Here is a 19,453-nt window from a genome sequence, read left to right as displayed (position 1 = left end):
ATTTGTCAATAACTCAGCCAAATTTTCATCAGTCCCTTAGCTAGGGCTGCACAATTAATCAAATTGTAATCGAAATTGTGATTTTGATATGCGCAATATCCATATCTCGAGGCTGTGATATTTTAAACTCCACTTAGCCGTCTGTAATGGCCATTTTTTGTAAACTTTTGATTTATTGCTTGAGTTCTCTCTACGTTTCTCCTCTTTTGGCCACTTCCCAGTCCCACACACACCAAGCCCCTTTTCACTCAAGCAGGCAGTTCCTCGTCCTGGAGATTCACTCTGCATGCATTGACCAAACAACAGCATGCAGTCAACAGATTTTGCCAAACAATTACGCAGCTTTCCACTTTGCTTCTTAATATAAAGCCACGTGTTTTCTACATTACACTATTTGTTTGTGTAACTTGCTCTCTGCAAAACGCTAGTTAGTTGGTGTTAGCATGCTGCAAATGTGCCAAAATAAATTGTGTTAGCCCCTAATGTCTATCGCTAGCTAGCTAGCTAGCTGGCAAGCTAAATCCACTGAGATAGGGCAAATATTGCTAGTAAACTTTTGCTCTAATACATGCCGGTACCAGTGGTGGAGTATATCAGCATTGTTTGTGCAACAGCTTGTTCTTAATCAGAGATGAAAATGCGAAGAATATTCTAAAATCTTTGTCTGAATGTATCTATCTATTTAAATCTAATTCGGGTCCCATGGGAAACACTGACCAACACTTTGGTCCCTACTCTGTCACAACCATCTCCAACCTTACTTTTTCTTTCATTGTCATGCCAAACAAAACTGCATTCCAAGTGCCCTCTGTATTCCAACCAAACAATTTGAATGATCATTCTATTTCTATGATTCCAACATTTTACCCACATGATTTTATCTATAATTGCAAGTAAAATTGCAATCGCAATATTTTGTAAATGTTTTGCCGATATCGTGCAGCCCTACCCTTAGCTTTTCCCAAACTAAGTTAAGACATGTACCATGGGCCTACATTCAATTTGGTGTCATTTGGTCCTATGGTTCATGAGAAGAAGATTTTTGAAGTAGTTTTAGCATATTTGATTATATTAGCGTGTGCTAATATGCATTAACTGGTATAGTGTGGCAATCAGCGAGTGCATGAACGTTATTTTCTCAAACTCTTTAGGGACTATTGTAGGGCTGTAACGATTCACTGAAACGCATCAGTCTCTGATTCAAATGCTTAAGATACAAGTGCATTGGTCCACGGACCCCAAACCGCATTCATCGGTCAGAAAATCGATTCAAACGTTACGAATCACAATATTCTTTTGCTTTTTTGCTTTTACCTTCCGAAAATACCGCACTGACCAACGGGAGTTAGGCGACCTGTTCCTGATCTTGCACATCTGCGCGGCACCTTCATCATTCAAATGCTAAAATGGCATGCTTGATATTAGGCTTTAATAGTTGAGTGACAACCTATGTAATTTGCTAGATTATTGTTATCTATGCGTGGTTGAAAATTGTGTTTTACCGGAATAAAAATAAGCTACTGGCTACACCTGCTGAACAGGGCTTACAATAGATATTATTTCGATTTTTCAGGTTCTCCATGAGCAATAGTTTTGGTAGTTTTGCTTTAAACAAGCAGTGTAATTTTTTTATATACAGGGTAAAGTTGATAATTTCATAACAAGGACAGCAATCACTTTTGAGAGGCGCACTGCATGTCCGAAGCGAGAGGAGAAAATAAGATAATATATTAATTGGCTATGTCATAGCTAATATATAAATGATAAATATTAATACATTACTAGCTCAAACACTTAATCTGGAAAAATGACAGGCTAATTAGTGGGTGATGGTGATGTTAGAACCAAAAACATAGGCTAATCTGATAGTGGTAGTGGGGTGGTGGATGGCTAGTCTCCCTTATGGCTCAGTTCACGTGCCTACATAGTACATACTAGCGTTAAAACGTTGAAACGAAGTTGGGATCCTTAACGCTGAAAAATTATGTTTTTTTGTTTTTTCCACCACTTAATTAAAATCATAGTTCAGCTATCACAAAACATATTATTTTCCGTGTTATAGCCGATAGGCTATAAAGGCCTGGGGAAGTTGTGTAATTAAAATAAAACCAGAGAGGAAGAGGCAAACTTTAGGCTATTGGTGAATTTGCATGCAAGACATTGCGAGATGCAGATTACCAAACCATATGAGCACACTTGCCTGCTCGGTCTCTTCGCTAATGATGCAAGTGTGTGTTCAATCTTCGGTCTGTTGCGTGAAGAATATCCTAGCCTATTCATGACACCGATGTCTTCGGGCCAGTCTTGCAAGCAAAGGGTAGCCTACTCTTCATTTTTGCCTCATATTAAATTACAATAGGCTACAGGTAGCCTGTATCAATTATGCTTTTCAGACGTAATGGAATGTGGCCCCTTGAAAGCACCTCGGCTACAGCCTGTTTGTTTGTCTGTTAGGGTAGGCCACACTACGTTTAAAAAAAAAATGCTGACACGAAACCTTCTCTGGTGATATGAACGGACGTTTAAAAAAAGGAATGCCTCTTCTGAAGGGACTATCACTAGGCAACCAGAACTGTCAATCAAATAATCTTGAGCTGCTGCACCCAGCCTGCTGCCTGCGCACAAACCACTCTCTCCTAAAAAGTACCTCAAAGTTTGTTAAAAACCGTGATTTACCAAGACATTTAGTAGAAATAAAAGCTACCATACCATAAATAAATGCATAAAAAACAACACAGCAACACATCAGTCAGCGACATTTATTGTGGTCAGTGAAAAAATACAGAACATTTTACGCTGGAGCAGAATTCTACTGTCTGAAAAGCTATAGACCTGATGCAGCACTTTTTTAAATTGTCTTATCAATTGTCACTATTTACATGTTACTGTAGCTGCATTCTATGTCTGTAAAGTGTTGCGGTAGATATAACTTCATTGCCCGGCCCTTGCGGTCATACATATGTAATAGGACCATTATTCTGCATTGTAAATTGATGTGGAGTTTTCTGATTTATTTTCTGATTTAGCAATAACTCGGCTGAGTTAACCGATTTCTCAAACTAAGTTAAGAGATGTACCATGGTTCATCAACGGTTTTTCCAACATTTCCAAGATGGAGGAAAATCTATCCTGCCGGACCTTATGGGTCCTTGTGGCAAATCTGTTCAGCATGAGGAAATACACCTACATACCACGTTTCTAGGTCAAACGGGGCAATGGATATAAGGGTTTACGTGAGACTGCTTAAAACAGCGCACCCCATAGACAGTGCCATTATTTTTGACCAATTTACTCATGGCCTCTAGTTTCTGTGCCAAATTAGAAAAAAAGTTACCAATCTATGCTTCAGTTATTTGACCAAGTCCCCCCCAAAAAATTATGCCGAAAATAACAATAGTTATTCACAGCATATCCCTGAGCCCCTAATTAGAGTGAAGAGAGGGAAAAAATAAGAGTCCTGGGATTTAACTGTGTGTAAAGGAAAGAGTGAAGTCAAAGGACAGAGAGAGGACACAGGAAAAAGGGGAGAGTATGCAGGCTATAGCATAGTTTATGAGGTGTGTGTGTCAAAGTGTGTGTGTGTGCATGCTTATGCATGTGTTTGTGTACACTTTGTTATGACTTTCAGTCCTACCATCCCGTTATCCACTAAACTACAGGCGAGAGAGTTGGGCAAGAAGAGCTAGCTAGTTTACAGCGGTGTCTGTTTTATGATCACACACCTCTTAGAAAATCACACTGCTCTCTATATACAGTGAGGGAAAAAAGTATTTGATCCCCTGCTGATATTGTATGTTTGCCCACTGACAAAGAAATTATCAGTCTATAATTTTAATGGTAGGTTTATTTGAACAGTGATAGACAGAATAACAACAAAAAAATCCAGAAAAACGCATGTCAAAATTTTTATAAATTGATTTGCATTTTAATGAGGGAAATAAGTATTTGACCCCCTCTCAATCAGAAAGATTTCTGGCTCCCAGGTGTCTTTTATACAGGTAACGAGCTGAGATTAGGAGCACACTCTTAAAGGGAGTGCTCCTAATCTCAGATTGTTACCTGTATAAAAGACACCTGTCCACAGAAGCAATCAATCAATCAGATTCCAAACTCTCCACCATGGCCAAGACCAAAGAGCTCTCCAAGGATGTCAGGGACAAGATTGTAGACCTACACAAGGCTGGAATGGGCTACAAGACCATCGCCAAGCAGCTTGGTGAGAAGGTGACAACAGTTGGTGTGATTATCCGCAAATGGAAGAAACACAAAGTAACTGTCAATCTCCCTCGGCCTGGGGCTCCATGCAAGATCTCACCTCGTGGAGTTGCAATGATCATGAGAACGGTGAGGAATCAGCCCAGAACTACACGGGAGGATCTTGTCAATGATCTCAAGGCAGCTGGGACCATAGTCACCAAGAAAAAATTTGGTAACACACTACGCCGTGAAGGACTGAAATCCTGCAGCTCCCGCAAGGTCACCCTGCTCTAGAAAGCACATATACAGGCCCGTCTGAAGTTTGCCAATGAACATCTGAATGATTCAGAGGAGAACTGGGTGAAAGTGTTGTGGTCAGATGAGACCAAAATCGAGCTCTTTGGCATCAACTCAACTCGCCGTGTTTGGAGGAGGAGGAATGCTGCCTATGACCCCAAGAACACCATCCCCACCGTCAAACATGGAGGTGGAAACATTATGCTTTGGGGGTGTTTTTCTGCTAAGGGGACAGGACAACTTCACCGCATCAAAGGGACGATGGACGGGGCCATGTACCGTCAAATCTTGGGTGAGAACCTCCTTCCCTCAGCCAGGGCATTGAAAATGGGTCGTGGATGGGTATTCCAGCATGACAATGACCCAAAACACACGGCCAAGGCAACAAAGTAGTGGCTCAAGAAGAAGCACATTAAGGTCCTGGAGTAGCCTAGCCAGTCTCCAGACCTTAATCCCATAGAAAATCTGTGGAGGGAGCTGAAGGTTCGAGTTGCCAAACGTCAGACTCGAAACCTTAATGACTTGGAGAAGATCTGCAAAGAAGAGTGGGACAAAATCCCTCCTGAGATGTGTGCAAACCTAGTGGCCAACTACAAGAAACGTCTGACCTCTGTGATTGCCAACAAAGGTTTTGCCACCAAGTACTAAGTCATGTTTTGCAGAGGGGTCAAATACTTATTTCCCTCATTAAAATGCAAATCAATTTATAACATTTTTGACATGCGTTTTTCTGGATTTTTGTTGTTGTTATTCTGTCTCTCACTGTTCAAATAAACCTACCATTAAAATTATAGACTGATCATGTCTTTGTCATTGGGCAAACGTACAAAATCAGCAGGGGATCAAATACTTTTTTCCCTCACTGTACGTAACACATGCTCCTTGGATACTGGTACTGTTGGTGCTTAGTCTGCTCACAGATATGACAGACAGTTGGACAGATGGAGTGAGAAAGACAGATAGATAGTGTATTCTGGTGTGCGAATTGGTTGCAGCCCTTCTGCCGTAGTCACTCAGGGAGCATGATTACTTCTTGTCAGGATAGTGTGAATGAAGAGAGGAGTGAGACAGTTCCAGTCTGTCACACTTGATAGTCATGCTGATAATAACTGTCACACAGAGAGAGAGAGAGAGAGAGAGAGAGAGAGAGAGAGAGAGAGAGAGAGAGAGAGAGAGAGAGAGAGAGAGAGAGAGAGAGAGAGAGAGAGAGAGAGAGAGAGAGAGAGAGAGAGAGAGAGAGAGAGAGAGAGAGAGAGAGAGAGAGAGAGAGAGAGAGAGAGAGAGAGAGAGAGAGAGAGAGAGAGAGAGAGAGAGAACTGCAGCAAGTAGGGAGGTGGAGATATAAAGTAACAGAAATAAAGAGAGATAGGAGGGAGGGAGAGCTGTCTGATAGAAATGGAGAGAGCTGTCTAGGAGTGAGATGAGTTCATATCATAACACATCCCCCCTGTGGTACAGGAGGAAGAGGATGAGCTGAAAAGTCTGCAGTGGTGGGTTTTAAGCCCTAACTCAGCCCTCGACTGGGATGCTGCATTATAAAACAAAGTCTGTGGCCACTTCTCCACTAGAGTCAGTGTGTTTCTATGTGGATGAAGTTAGGGTATATAGGCTGCTGTGATAAGGGATGGAATTTGGAGTGTGGGTTAGGGAATTTGTGTGTGTGTCAGGGTTTCCGTTAGCCAGCTTTTGGCCGATAAAGTAAATATTGTAATATTGTACTATAATATTGGGTAATATCCTGCTCGTATTTTCCCTATAAACAATGGCTTGACTTACTATTGATATTACCCTAATAAAGTTTAGAAACGTTTGTGAAGGTTTGGTATGGTGTGGCTATTATCCTATTATACTGCAGGCCTATGATATGAAGGCAGTGCGCACCGGTACTCCAACTGACTCTGACAGTTGAACTTGAGGTGAGGAAGAATGTTTTAGGCCTACCAGAGTTACTCCTATAATCTAACAATAGAATGTTTTCTTTATCAAAAATATTCGGACAGAAAATGTACAAATTAGCCTCCTCCTGTACGCCTATATCTGTATAGCAGATGCAGTAGCCTATCTGACAAGGATAAAGAAATGCATGTCGGTGTCGTAGCATGCAGCCGGCATATCTCTATCTCTCGCTCTCTGGGGCTAGACCTAAGCTTCTCTTCCTTTATACATATTATATCACCTAAGCCCATAGGCCTATGCATGCAATGCCCTGATGCATTTAGGGCTCAAATCTCCGACAGCTGAACCGTGAGGTGGACAATTATTGTTTTAGGAAAGTAAAAACCAATAAAACAATAGGCTTTAATGTTTTGCATTTGCTACACGGTTTTTGTAATATGTTATAGGCTGTTTTTTTAAGGACACGTACTGTAAATGTGGCTCATTTGGCCAATATCCCTAGTTTGTTAATGGTGCTGGCTGCTTGGGTTACGCACCCAATGCATATGGATGAACGGTACATTTCTCAAATGTCCGATAAATGAAAATCTTCCCAGTCATTTGTGGGGCGGCACATTTTCCTCACGGAAACCCTGGTGTGTGTGTTTCGAGGTGTGATGTGGAGGTCCCCATGGTTCCCACGAATGATTGGGAATCCTGAAGGTGTCATCAGGTTTAGGGATGGGATCAGGGTCAGGTCAACAGTGTCATGGGGGGAGGAAAAGGAGAGGAGGAGGGGAAGATGAGGTGAAAGAGAGGAATGAGGGAGAGGGATTCATGGAGAGGGACAGATGCACACACAGTGGAGAAGAGATATAGAACACCTCAAAGTAACACTTAAGCATGCCTTTCGAAGTGCCACCATTTGGAGTGAGGGAGCCCATCCCAGTTCCTCTTAGTTTACCCTCCATCTCTCCTTTCGTTTTCCCAACATGTCTTTTTTTACCACGTCTTTCCCCACCCCCCATTCTGGGTGTGTGTGATGCATGGTCCCTGTCATAGTATATGACCATCCCCTCTCAGTTCTGTGCATATCGGCTTTCTGTACACCCCTTCTCTCTCTTCTGTGTTAACAGACAGACAGAGAGGCCTAGCTCCCTAACTGAGGCCGAATCAGGCAACAGGCTAACACAACAGCTCTTTCCAAAGGCTTTGATCACACAATAGAGGGAAACACAGATTCAATAACTATGAAATGAAAGTACAGCCCCCGGTACTATGGAATACTAAGGTGGGGAATATAGCCCCCATCAATCAACACACACTCCTCCCCAGACCACACACACTGTGTGGTGGTGGTGGTGGGTGGAGAGGGAAAGGTACATTATTTCCGGAGTGAAGGAAAGAGAAAAATATGACAGTACCGAAACTATACCTGTGTGGGACAATGTGCCCCGGGGGGAGCGTTTAGAGCCTTGCGCACACGTTCTGGCCCGGCCGGTTGCCTGCGAGTGGAATTCACTTTCTCTTCCTGCCTAGGATGGGGGTGGCGGGGGAGGGGGATAATGTAGCACACACAATGAGGGTGGAATGTATTTAGGGAGGTGTGCTGAGGTACAGGAACGGTTGGGAAGGCCTCTGTACCTGGGGCGGCAGGTAGCCTAGCGGTTAGAGAGGAAAGCCAGCAACCAGAGGGTTGCTGCATTGAATCCTGGGTCCGGCTGGAAAAATCTGTCGGGAAATTAGCTGGCAACCGTAGGGTATCAAATCCTAGATGCTATTGCCTGCCGTTGTACCCTTGAGCAAGGCACTTAACCTCCCACAACAACAGCTCCTTGGGCGCCCAGTGTGGCAGCCCCTGAACCTCTCCAAAAATCGGTATACTGTATGTACAGTTGAAGTCGGAAGTTTACATACACTTAGATTGGAGTCATTAAAACTCGTTTTTCAACCACCACAAATTTCTTGTTAACAAACTATAGTTTTGGCAAGTCGGTTAGGACATCTATTTTGTGCATGACACAATTAATTTTTCCAACAATTGTTTACAGACAGATTATTTCACTTATAATTCACTGTATCACAATTCCAGTGGGTCAGAAGTTTACATACACTAAGTTGACTGTGCCTTTAAACAGCTTGGAAAATTCAGGAAAATTATGTCATGCTGTTAGAAGCTTCTGATAGGCTAATTGACATCATTTGAGTCAATTGGAGGTGTATCTGTGGATGTATTTCAAGGCCTACCTTCAAACTTAGTGCCTTTGCTTGACATCATGGGAAAATCAAAAGAAATCAGCCAAGACCTCAGAAAAGAAATTGTAGACCTTCTGGTTCATCCTTGGGAGCAATTTTTAAACGCCTGAAAGTACCACATTCATCTGTACAAACAATAGTACGCAAGTATAAACACCATGGGACCACACAGCCGTCATACCGCTCAGGAAGGAGACGCGTTCTGTCTCCTAGAGATTAACGTACTTTGGTGCGAAAAGTGCAAATCAATCCCAGAACAACAGTAAAGGACCTTGTGAAGATGCTGGAGGAATCAGGTACAAAAGTATCTATATCCACAGTAAAACGAGTCCTATATCGACATAACCTGAAAGGCTGCTCAGCAAGGAAGAAGCCACTGCTCCAAAACCGCCATAAAAAAGCCAGAATATGGTTTGCAACTGCACATGGGGACAAAGATCGTACTTTTTGGAGAAATGTCCTCTGGTCTGATGAAACAAAAATATAACTGTTTGGCCATAATGACCATCGTTATGTTTGGAGGAAAAAGGGGGAACTTGCAAGCCGAAGAACACCATCCCAATCGTGAAGCACGGGGTGGCAGCATCATGCAGTGGGGACTGGTGCACATCACAAAATAGATGGCATCATGAGGAAGGAAAATTATGTGGATATATTGAAGCAACATCTCAAGACATTAGTCAGGAAGTTAAAGCTTGGTCGCAAATTGGTCTTCCAAATGGACAATGACCCCAAGCATACTTCCAAAGTTGTGGCAAAATGGCTTAAGGACAACAAAGTCAAGGTATTGGAGTGGCCATCACAAAGACCTGACCTCAATCCTATAGAAAATTTGTGGGCAGAACTGAAAGAGCGTGTGCGAGCAAGGAGGCCTACAATCCTGACTCAGTTTCACCAGCTCTGTCAGGAGGAATGGGCCAAAATTCACCCAACTTATTGTGGGAAGCTTGTGGAAGGCTACCCTAAACATTTGACCCAAGTTAAACAATTTAAAGGCAATGCTACCAAATACTAATTGAGTGTATGTAAACTTCTGACCCACTGGGAATGTGATGAAAGAAATAAAAGCTGAAATAAATCATTCTGTCTACAATTATTCTGACATGTCACATTCTTAAAATAAAGTGGTGATCCTAACTGACCTAAGACAGGGAATTGTTACTAGGATTAAATGTCAGGATTTATGAAAAACTGAGTTTAAATGTATTTGGCTAAGGTGTATGTAAACTTCCGACTTCAACTGTAAGTGTGTCTTTCGGAGGGGTTGGGTTAAACGCAGAACTAAAATGTCCTTGTGTACAACTGACCAATAAAGTAATTTTAATAAACTATGCCTCTAATTATTAGTGTACAATTAGCCAAATGTAGACAGTCAGCCAAAAGACACGTCAGACAGACACAGAACAGGAGTTTTTAATAAATGTTTTCATTGTTGTTGGGAGTTTATTTTCCCCTCAAAACCTTTTAATCTTTCCCAGCTCAGCCCCTTTCCTGAGAAAGAACACACATGCACAGACGTGCACATGCACGCACGCACACACACACGTTTTGCTCATCAATAAACAATCCAAAAATCTTGCACCTCTTCCAAGTTTTTTTTTTTAAATAATGAAGGGTTTTACTGAGTGTTGAGGTCTGTAAACTCTGTGTCGATCCAGAGAATCCTCTCTCTCTCTCTGTGTGTGTGGGGGGTCTAGCAGAGGGGTAAAGCACCGTCGCTGCTAAATCGTGGCCGCCACTGCAATTTTTTGGGGGGGATATATAGATGTATCCCCCCGCAGGAAGACCCCCGCATTCACCCACTCCCCCCAGCTAACTCTTTCCTAGGGGAAACACTTGTGTGTGTGCTTGTGTAGGCATTATGTCAGAATGTGTGGGAGAGCCTGAGGGTGACTGGGCCTGGATTCAATATACATTGCAATAATCAATTTACATTGGCATCATATTAGTGTCCATGCTCACTCATAATGCGTCCAGAGAGGTGGATTGAATCCATGCAGCAGTGGCATCGCAGAGAGGCTGCATTAGAGGTTGACACAGGAACAGGAAGTGAAGTTCTAGAGTCAAGTTTGGGACAGGATCAACAGTCCACAGGAACGGGCAGTACAGGAGGGGGGGGGGGTTAAGAATATGTAATGTATGGAGCATTTCATTTAAAAAACTGTGTGTAGGCATAATATAGTTTACTTAATAAAAATCTATAAAAAAATAAATGGTCATTTCCCCCTCCCCTTCCGTCGGCTCACTCTCGCGCCTCTCTCCAGTTGTAGCCACTGCCAGTCACTACTTTACCTCAGATGCCAACGTATGTCAGTGAACGATGAATTGCAACGTCTCTTTGCAGCCAAGGACCCATCACTAACATTAGAGCCATTAAAAGGAAAAGGAACATTTGATAGTGGTATTTGACAACGAGGGAACAGAGTACACGGCTTGTAAAAAAGTGGCAAAGCTGCTTTACTACCAACAACGTTACCAGTCGTTTACGTATTTAACTAAACCCGAGCCATCTGAGGTAAACAGTAGGATGACCGGTAGGTTGTCAGATATGTGCGCCATTTAATCTTGTTGAGGCCAAAGGTTTCGAAATTGTGACCCAAAGTTCCATATCCATGAGTTCATCCGACTCTGGGTAAGTAGAAGGGCTGCCTTCATTGCCAAAATCACGTAATGTGGTTGTTATCAGCTGTGAGTGCAGGCAATTGCCTCGTGAGCGCCGTGCAGCAGCCAAACGGAGCAGTTACTATGGCTACACACATGCAGAGCAGGGGACAGACAGACGAGCATCTAAAGCAGGAAGTCATTCATTTGTTCTGCGTGTAAAAATTAGCACGGGACGGGATAGGAGTGATTTTTATCGGGATAGGACAGGAAAGTTCTGGGTTTATAGAACAGTTGCAGGATCAGGACAGTACTGGAAAAAAATTGACAGGACAAGACGGGACAGGAATTAATTTTCACTCCTGTGTCAACGTCTAGGAAGCATCTCAAATGGCGCCCTACTTACTATATAGTGCACTATTTTTGACCAGGGCACATAGGTCAAAAGTAGGGCTCTGGTCCCATATGGCTCTAGTCAAAAGTAATACACTATATAGGGAATACGGTGCCGCAGCCTCAGTGTGGGCTTTAGAGTTGGTTTATTTAAAATGTATTCACCTCTAGTGGACCTAGACATGCTTCTCCACAGTAACTTACAAGGCAGAGAACACAGAACCACTTACTGTGGGATTTGGAGCTTTTCCCAGAAACAGTTTTATATTATGCTCTTTGGGGTTTAAATGTTTTTGCCTTCCTTGGCCTGTAGATTTTGTGCAGGCAGAGGTTTGAGACTAGATTTACCATGGTTGTAGAGAGAGAAAGAGAAAGAGAGAGGGCAGAAAAACATAGTAGTTAAAGGTTTTCTCCTCTGTCGAAGACTCACTGTCCTAAAACAAGGAAAGGAAGAAAAAACGTAACGAGAGCTCCCCTCTAAAACAGCTTTCACCCTTAGACCCTTTCCTGTCAGGCTTTACTCTCTGATGGATGTAGGAGATTAAAAAATATATATATATTTTCATTTTGGAGGTATCCGGTTTTCCCTGCTGTTTCACATTGGCTGCCTGGTATTTCTGCTAAAAGGGAGGGGGTCTGTCTATCTGTGTATCTGTCTGGGCACAGTGATTGGTTGTTATTCTTACAGACTCCACCTCCACACCACTGTCCACTCTCCACCCTCTGCTTTGGGACATAACTGCATGCTTTACACATGAAAATACAACCCAACACAAGATAATGTTTAGAGTGTGGCTGACTGAGGGATCCACAAGGGGTTATGGGGTTGTCATCCTAATGTATGGTTTTAAGATTAAACAATTTGGGCTTCTTCTCTCTCACTGTATCGCTCCTCTTGGCATAACATTGATTTAAGTGCATCCATGGGGTTATGTGTGTTTTTTTTTTACACTTGCTTATTTCTTCTTCCACCTTTTTCCCTGACTTTCCTCCCTCCTTTCTGTGCACAACCCTCCTCACCTTCCTCCTCCCCTTCCTTCGCTCTGCAGAGCCTCCGACCAAATACCAAATCTCTAAGCCCACCGTGTGCTCGGTGCACCCGGGGGAACTGCTGAAGCTCAGTTGCCTTCTGGCCGGGGAGGCTGGGGCCATCACCTGGACTAAGGATGGTTCCTCTCTGGGGGCCAACAACCGCACCCTGATAGAGCAGGAGGTTCTGCAGATCCGCGACGCCACTCCCAAGGACTCGGGGCTGTACGCTTGCAGCACTGTGGGTCCTCAGGGCAGCGACACGCTCTGCTTTATAGTGAATGTCACAGGTGAGTCAGGGTGCCATGAAGGAGGCAGGACAGAGAGCAACCAGATAGTCAGCCGGCCAGCCTGTCTGGGCAGGACAGGGGCCGACACAGGCAGAGTTGGCAATGGTGTAGGTTTAATAGTATGCTTTTATATGGCTCTGGTATACACATATGCCGTGTTGTGGAGAGGACAGTCAGTGTAGGCAGAGTGGATAGTCGCTGGACTGCAATGTGGCTTCAGCTACTTTACCTGTGAGGGTCCGAGTTGCACCTACATCCCTGTTCTTGAGAGGTGGTGCTGCCTTTGTAATGGTGTAGTTGGGAAATGGCCATGGAAGGGCTGTGGACTGGGTGTTTTGTTTTTATGGCTCATTTAGTTAATTTATAGTTATTGAGCTTTTCTTACATAGGTTAGTGACTCATGTAAACGTCAATATTACATCACCTGATCCTCAACACATCAGTGCACGTATGAGCATGTGCTGCAGTGAGCGTGTGTGTGTTGTAGTGGTGTGCGTGAAAGTGCGTGTGTGTGCCTAGCAGTGTGAGTGTATGTGTATGGCTGCAGCTGTCCTGAGAGGTGGCAGAGATGGCAGTAAGTAACAGTGGTCATCTCTACAGATGCCATCTCGTCTGGGGACGATGAGGACGACACAGAGCGATCGGAGGACGTGGGGGCGGACGGAGAGCAGATAAGTGAGTATGGGCATAGTATTGTGGGGACAGTGTGGGCAGCAGAGGCCATGACTATTGTCTTCTGTAGTGGGGGCCTGTGGGCAATATGTGAACTCAGCAAAAAGGTTGTAGTTTTTTTGGTTGTTTTTACCCTCATTGTTAAATGATAACACTGATGTAGAACTGAGGGCAATTGATTGGACTATCGGCCATGAGGTCAAATGTCATCATGACCAAAGCTCTTGACTTTTATGGCTACCTCATCTCTGTACCGCACACATACAATTATCTGTAAGATCCCTCAGTCAAGCAGTGAATTTCAAACACAGATTCAACCACAAAGACTATGGAGGTTTTCCAATACCTCACAAAGGGCACCTATTGGTAGATTGGTAAAAATAAAAGAATCACACTTTGGATGGTGTATCAATATACTCAGACACCAGTAGAGGATGCTGAGGGGAGGATGGTTTATACTGATGGCTGGAAAGGTGCCAATGGAATGGCATCAAACCATGTGTTTTATGTATTTGATACCATTCCACTAATTCTGCTCCAGTCATTACCACTAGCCCGTCCTCCCCAATTAAGGTACCACCAACCTCCTGTGTCAGACACTACAAAGATAAAGGCGCCCTTCCTAACTCATTTGCCGGAGAGGAAGGAAACCACTCAGGGATTTCACCATGAGGCCAATGGTGACTTTAAAATAGTTTAATGGCTGTGATAGGAGAAAACTGAGGATGGATCAACAACATTGTAGTTACTCCACAATACTAACCTAATTGACAGAGTGAAAAGAAGGAAGTCTGTACAGAATAACAATATTCCAAAACATGCATCCTGTTTGCAACAAGGCACTAAAGTAATGCAAAAGCAATTAACTTTTTAATGAATACAAAGTGCTATGTATAGAGCAAATCCAATACAACTCATTACTGAGTACCACTCTCCATATTTTCAAGCATAGTGGTGGCTGCATTATGTTATGGGTATGCTTGTAATCGTTAAGGACAGGGTCGTTTTTCAGGATAAAAAATAAACGGAATGGAGCTAAGCACAGGCAAAATCCTAGAGGAAAACCTGGTTCAGTCATCTTTCCACCAGACACTGGGAGATTAATTCACCTTTCAGCAGGACAATAACCTAAAACACAAGGCCAAATATACACTGGAGTTGCTTACCAAGAAGACAGAGAATATTCCTGAGTGGCTGAGTTACAGTTTTGACTTAAATACTACTTGAAATGCAATGGCAAGACCTGAAAATGGTTGTCTAGCAATGATCAACAACCAATTTGACAGAGCTTGAAAAAGTTTGAAGAATAATGGGCAAATGTTGCGCAATCCAGGTGTGGAATTCTCTTAGAGACTTACCCAGAAATACTCACAGCTGTAATCGCTGCCTAAGGTGCTTCTATAAAGTATTGACTCAGGGGTGTGAATACTTATGTAAATTAAATGTTAATATGTTTCATTTTCAATAAATAGCAAACATTTCTAAAAACATGTTTTCACTTGGTATTGTGTGTAGATGGGTGAAAAAAACTCAACGTAATCCATTCCACAAACTGTTGAATAAGTCAAGGGGTATGAATGCTTTCTGAAGGCACTGTACCTACAGGTTATGGAAAATTTGCTCTTTTAGTATTTCTCCAGTAGGTTTCCTGAAGGAAACCTCTTCTATTTTAAAGATAATAAAACAAAGACAGTATAGTAAATACTACATTAATGTTCGCAAAAACACTACACTAAATACTACAGTGTACTACACTCCGCAAAAGCACTACAGTAAATACTACAGTATAGTACAGTCCGCAAAAACACCAGTAAGTACTACAGTATACTACAATCTACAAAAACACTACCTGAATTACTATAGTATATACTAGAGTTTTCTTTTACTACAGTATTTATGTTATAGTTAACTGTAAATACTACAGTCTGCAAAAACGCTACAATGAATACTACAGTAAAGTCAGCAAAACACTACAGTGAATACTATAGTATTTATACCACAGTATACTATAGTATGCTTTTATGTGGGGAGCACCTGGGGTAGCCAGGCCGGCCGTATCTCTACCAGACCTTCTAGGCGCTCTAGGGAAGAAGAATTCCTAACATTCCTTCTGTAGCCGGAGTTTCTCAGGTTGTCAGGCCCCAAGGAGCCAGTCAGCTGGACTAATCTATTATGGAAGCTCCCATCTGGACTAGGTTAGGGACCTGATGGGGGATGGGCTTTGTGTAAGTGTGTGTGTGAGTATGTGTGTGAGTGTGTACAGTGCATTCGGAAAAGTATTCAGACCCCTTCAGTTTTTCCACATTTTGTTACGTTAGTCTTATTCTAAAATTGATTAAATAAAATAAAAATCTCATCAATCTACACACAATACCCTATAATGACAAAGTGAAAACAGGATTTTTATACATTTTTGCAAATGTATACAAAATAAAAAACTGAAATACCTAATTTATATAAGTATTCAGACCCTTTGCTATGAGGCTCGATATTGAGCTCAGGTGCATCCTGTTTCCATTGATCATCCTTGAGATGTTTCTACAACTTGATTGGAGTCCACCTGTGGTAAATTCAATTGATTGGACATGATTTGGAAAGGCACACACCTGTCTATATAAGGTCCCACAGTTGACAGTGCATGTCAGAGCAAAAACCAAGCCGTGAGGTCGAAGGAATTGTCCGTAGCGCTCCGAGACAGGATTGTGTCGAGGCACAGATCTGGAGAAGGGTACCAAAAAATGTCTGCAAGATTGAAGGTCCCCAAGAACTCAGTGGCCTCCATCATTCTTAAATGGAAGAAGTTTGGAACCACCAAAACTCTTCCTAGAGCTGGCCGCTGGGCCAAACTGAGCAATCGGGGGAGAAGGGCCTTAGTCAGGGAGGTGACCAAGAACCCAATGGTCAATCTGACAGAGCTCTAGAGTTCCTCTGTGGAGATGGGAGAACCTTCCAGAAGGACAACAATCTCTGTGGCACTCCACCAATCAGGCCTTTATGGTAGAGTTGCCAGATGGAAGCCACTCCTCAGTAAAAGGCACATGACAGCCTGCTTGGAGTTTGACAAAAGGCACCTAAAGGACTCTCAGACCAAGGGAAACAAGATTCTCTGGTCTGATGAAACCAAGATTGAACTCTTTGGCCTGAATGCCAAGCGTCACGTCTGGAGGAAACCAGGCACCATCCCTACAGTGAAGCATGGTGGTGGCAGCATAATGCTGAGGGGATGTTTTTCAGCGGCAGGGACTGGGAGACTAGTTAGGATTGAGGGAAAGATGAACGGAGCAAAGTACAGAGAGATCCATGATGAAAACCTGCTCCAGAGCACTCAGGACTTCAGACTGGGGTGAAGGTTCACCTTCCAACAGGACAATGACCCTAAGCACATTTCTAAAAACCTGTTTTTGCTTTGTCATTATGGGGTATTGTGTGTAGATTAATGAGGGGGGAAAAAACAATGTAATTCATTTTAGAATAAGGCTGTAACGTAACAAAATGTGGAAAAGGTGAAGGGGTCTGAATACTTTCAGAGTACAATGTATGTGTGTGTGTGTGTGTGTGTGTGTGTCACAGGGCTGAAGTGAAGATGAGGCCTTCCACATCTTGTAAAAAATTTCCATAGGCACCCTGCCTCACTGTGGGCTCAACTCCCCCCCTTTGGGCAGACTGTAATTACCTGAAATCCATTAAATACGGCGGATAGGAACTCTGCAAGGAGAGGGAAATGGAGAGGGAAAACAATAAATTATGGTGGTAATAAGCTGTTTGAAAACAAAGTAACAGCTGTTCTGGCAGCTCGGTTACATTTTCTCCTGGTGTCTTTTCTATGAATTCAAAACCCGGAATATAAAAAAAGAGTGGGGGGAGAGAAAAGGGAAAAAAAGGGAAGGTTCAGACCTTTTAACTACAGCGTTCTGGTTTGGATCAGCACCAGCACTTCTCTGTGTACACTGTGGAGCTCTGTCCCCCTGGCCCACTTCTGGAGGGGGGATGTGGAGGTATGGGGGGGGGAAAGGAAGGAGCTGGGTTTCAGTTTCTGCCTCAGCTTCTACTCTGAACACTTTGATTCCACTTTCTAAAAAAGAGATAGAACAACAACACAATCACAACCCGGCCCCCCCAAAAAACACAGGGAGAAAGTTACGAGCTACCCACTGCCCAGCATCAGGAGGTTGACTGTGATTGGAGGAGACAAGCAAGGCCCTGCGGAAGGATCATGGTAAAAGGTTTGTTTTTCGGGGGAAGGTCAGAGTGGCTGTGGGGTTCCAGTCTACTTGGTTCTGTTGTTCTAACTCATTCTCTGGCCTGTTAAAGAGATCAACCTTAATTGCTCCCGTTTGTCTTCGTTTGACACATCTGTAGGGTACCTAGACCTTACAGTTGGTATAGAATTTGCTGCTTTGTTATGTTTGTTCTACGTATATATGTAGCTCTAGTACTGTACTTTTAAATGAAAGTGTACAGTATTGGGCAAATTTGTGGATTTGATGCCCTCAAGTTACAACTTTAAGCAAGTAGTACTATAATTTGCCACTTATGTTTGTGCCTCACTTCTCATATTGAACATACAGTACATTCTTGTTCTGGAGTTACCTGAGCTAACCCCAGACTGCCACAGAGTAAACAGTGAGAGGAGCTGTCCGGATCCATAGGGCTAGAGGGTCATAGTTCACCTGAGAGAGACGAGCTCCCAACGGGGGCATACGCCACCTTAATCTGTCTGACTGTTTGTACGGCGAAGTGTTGAAAAAGAGAAGAAGATGGAGAGAGGAAGAGAGGTGAAGATGATGAGAGTGAAGGAAGACTGGCTGTACAGAAAATAAATGTTGAAAGAGAGAGAATATGGGGAGGAATAGAAGGAGGAGGTAGAGGAAGAGAGGTAGAGATCATGAGAGTGAAGGAAAGCGGCTTAAGAGAGCCTAACTAGCCTAATTATAGTGCGTTAGTTCATCCCAGAAGGAAGAGCATGGTTTACTCCTCCTATATCAAAGTATGTGTGTAATGTTCAGTTTGCATGCCAGAGACAATGATGGGAGGTGATTGACTCCGATAGTGTTCCGATTGCACTCTGGTGGACGGGAAAGGGAGAGAGGAGTGGGAAGAGAGAGCGAGGGGTGGAAAGGGAAGCCCAAGAACAAGAAGGATAAACTCCTGTCCATTCCCTCAGTGGTCAAACTGATTGAATCAAGGACAGTAGTGTCTCAAAGCCAGAGTAACCCTGGAGTGTTCCCCATGTTCCCCCTGCTCCTGTCCTAGAGATATAGGAAGTGATGGTGGGGAGGACGTTGGTTGTCTTGTTGTTTTTTGCTCCACGTTTCTCTTCCTCACTGAGTCCATCTGCTTATGCAATCACTCTCCCAGGTGCAGAGAGAGAGAGAGAGAAACTGTGTGTGTGTTTGAGAGAGGGAGAGGGAGATAAAGAGAAGAGAAGAGGGCTGCAGGGAACTACAGCTGACTGAGAGACAGGGAGGGGAAGTGGGGGAAAGAAAGGGAGGGAGGGGTGGAGAGAGCTGCAGTTACAGAAGAGGGGTGTTCCTAACTTCCTATATGTGACCGACTGGCTGGATTCAGTCTTATGTAGCAACATTTGAAATTGTGTTTTTTACATTGGATAAAAGTAGAGACTCAGAGCTAGAAAATGGTATATCATACACTACAGTTGAGGAACAATGGGATAGTAATTCTGCTTTGAAAGTTGATCAAATGGCCCTTGAATGTTTTGGTACACATACTGGAGAGCTCTTCTTTGTCTACACCCATTCAGCATCGTTCACACCCTCTTAAGCTTTAGTCCCACCCATCTCTTTAACATTTACATTTTTGTCATTTAGCAGACACTCTTATTC

The 19,453-nt window shown here is 43.2% G+C and overlaps 1 protein-coding gene and 1 pseudogene across 9 annotated transcripts in view; both read left to right on the top strand.

Moving 5' to 3' along the window:
- Positions 1–19,453, top strand: part of LOC121553451 (fibroblast growth factor receptor 2) — a 104,741-nt gene that overhangs the window by 9,770 nt on the left and 75,518 nt on the right. For 6 of the 9 annotated variants that reach the window (XM_041866556.2, XM_041866558.2, XM_041866554.2 and 3 more), the window contains exons 3-4: positions 12,669–12,938; positions 13,539–13,613. The exons of 1 other annotated variant lie outside the window; for it this stretch is intronic. In XM_041866556.2, coding sequence (XP_041722490.2) covers positions 12,669–12,938; positions 13,539–13,613 — 345 coding nt within the window. The remainder of the gene's footprint in view (positions 1–12,668; positions 12,939–13,538; positions 13,614–19,453) is intronic. 2 more of the 9 variants (XM_041866561.2, XM_041866564.2) reach the window with 1 other exon arrangement.
- LOC121553797 lies at positions 15,222–15,273 on the top strand (annotated as a pseudogene).

Source organism: Coregonus clupeaformis, chromosome 37, assembly GCF_020615455.1.
Source record: "Coregonus clupeaformis isolate EN_2021a chromosome 37, ASM2061545v1, whole genome shotgun sequence".
Lineage (NCBI taxonomy): Eukaryota > Metazoa > Chordata > Actinopteri > Salmoniformes > Salmonidae > Coregonus > Coregonus clupeaformis.
Note: the sequence above shows the minus strand (reverse complement) of the source record. Positions and strands in the feature narration are given on the sequence as shown.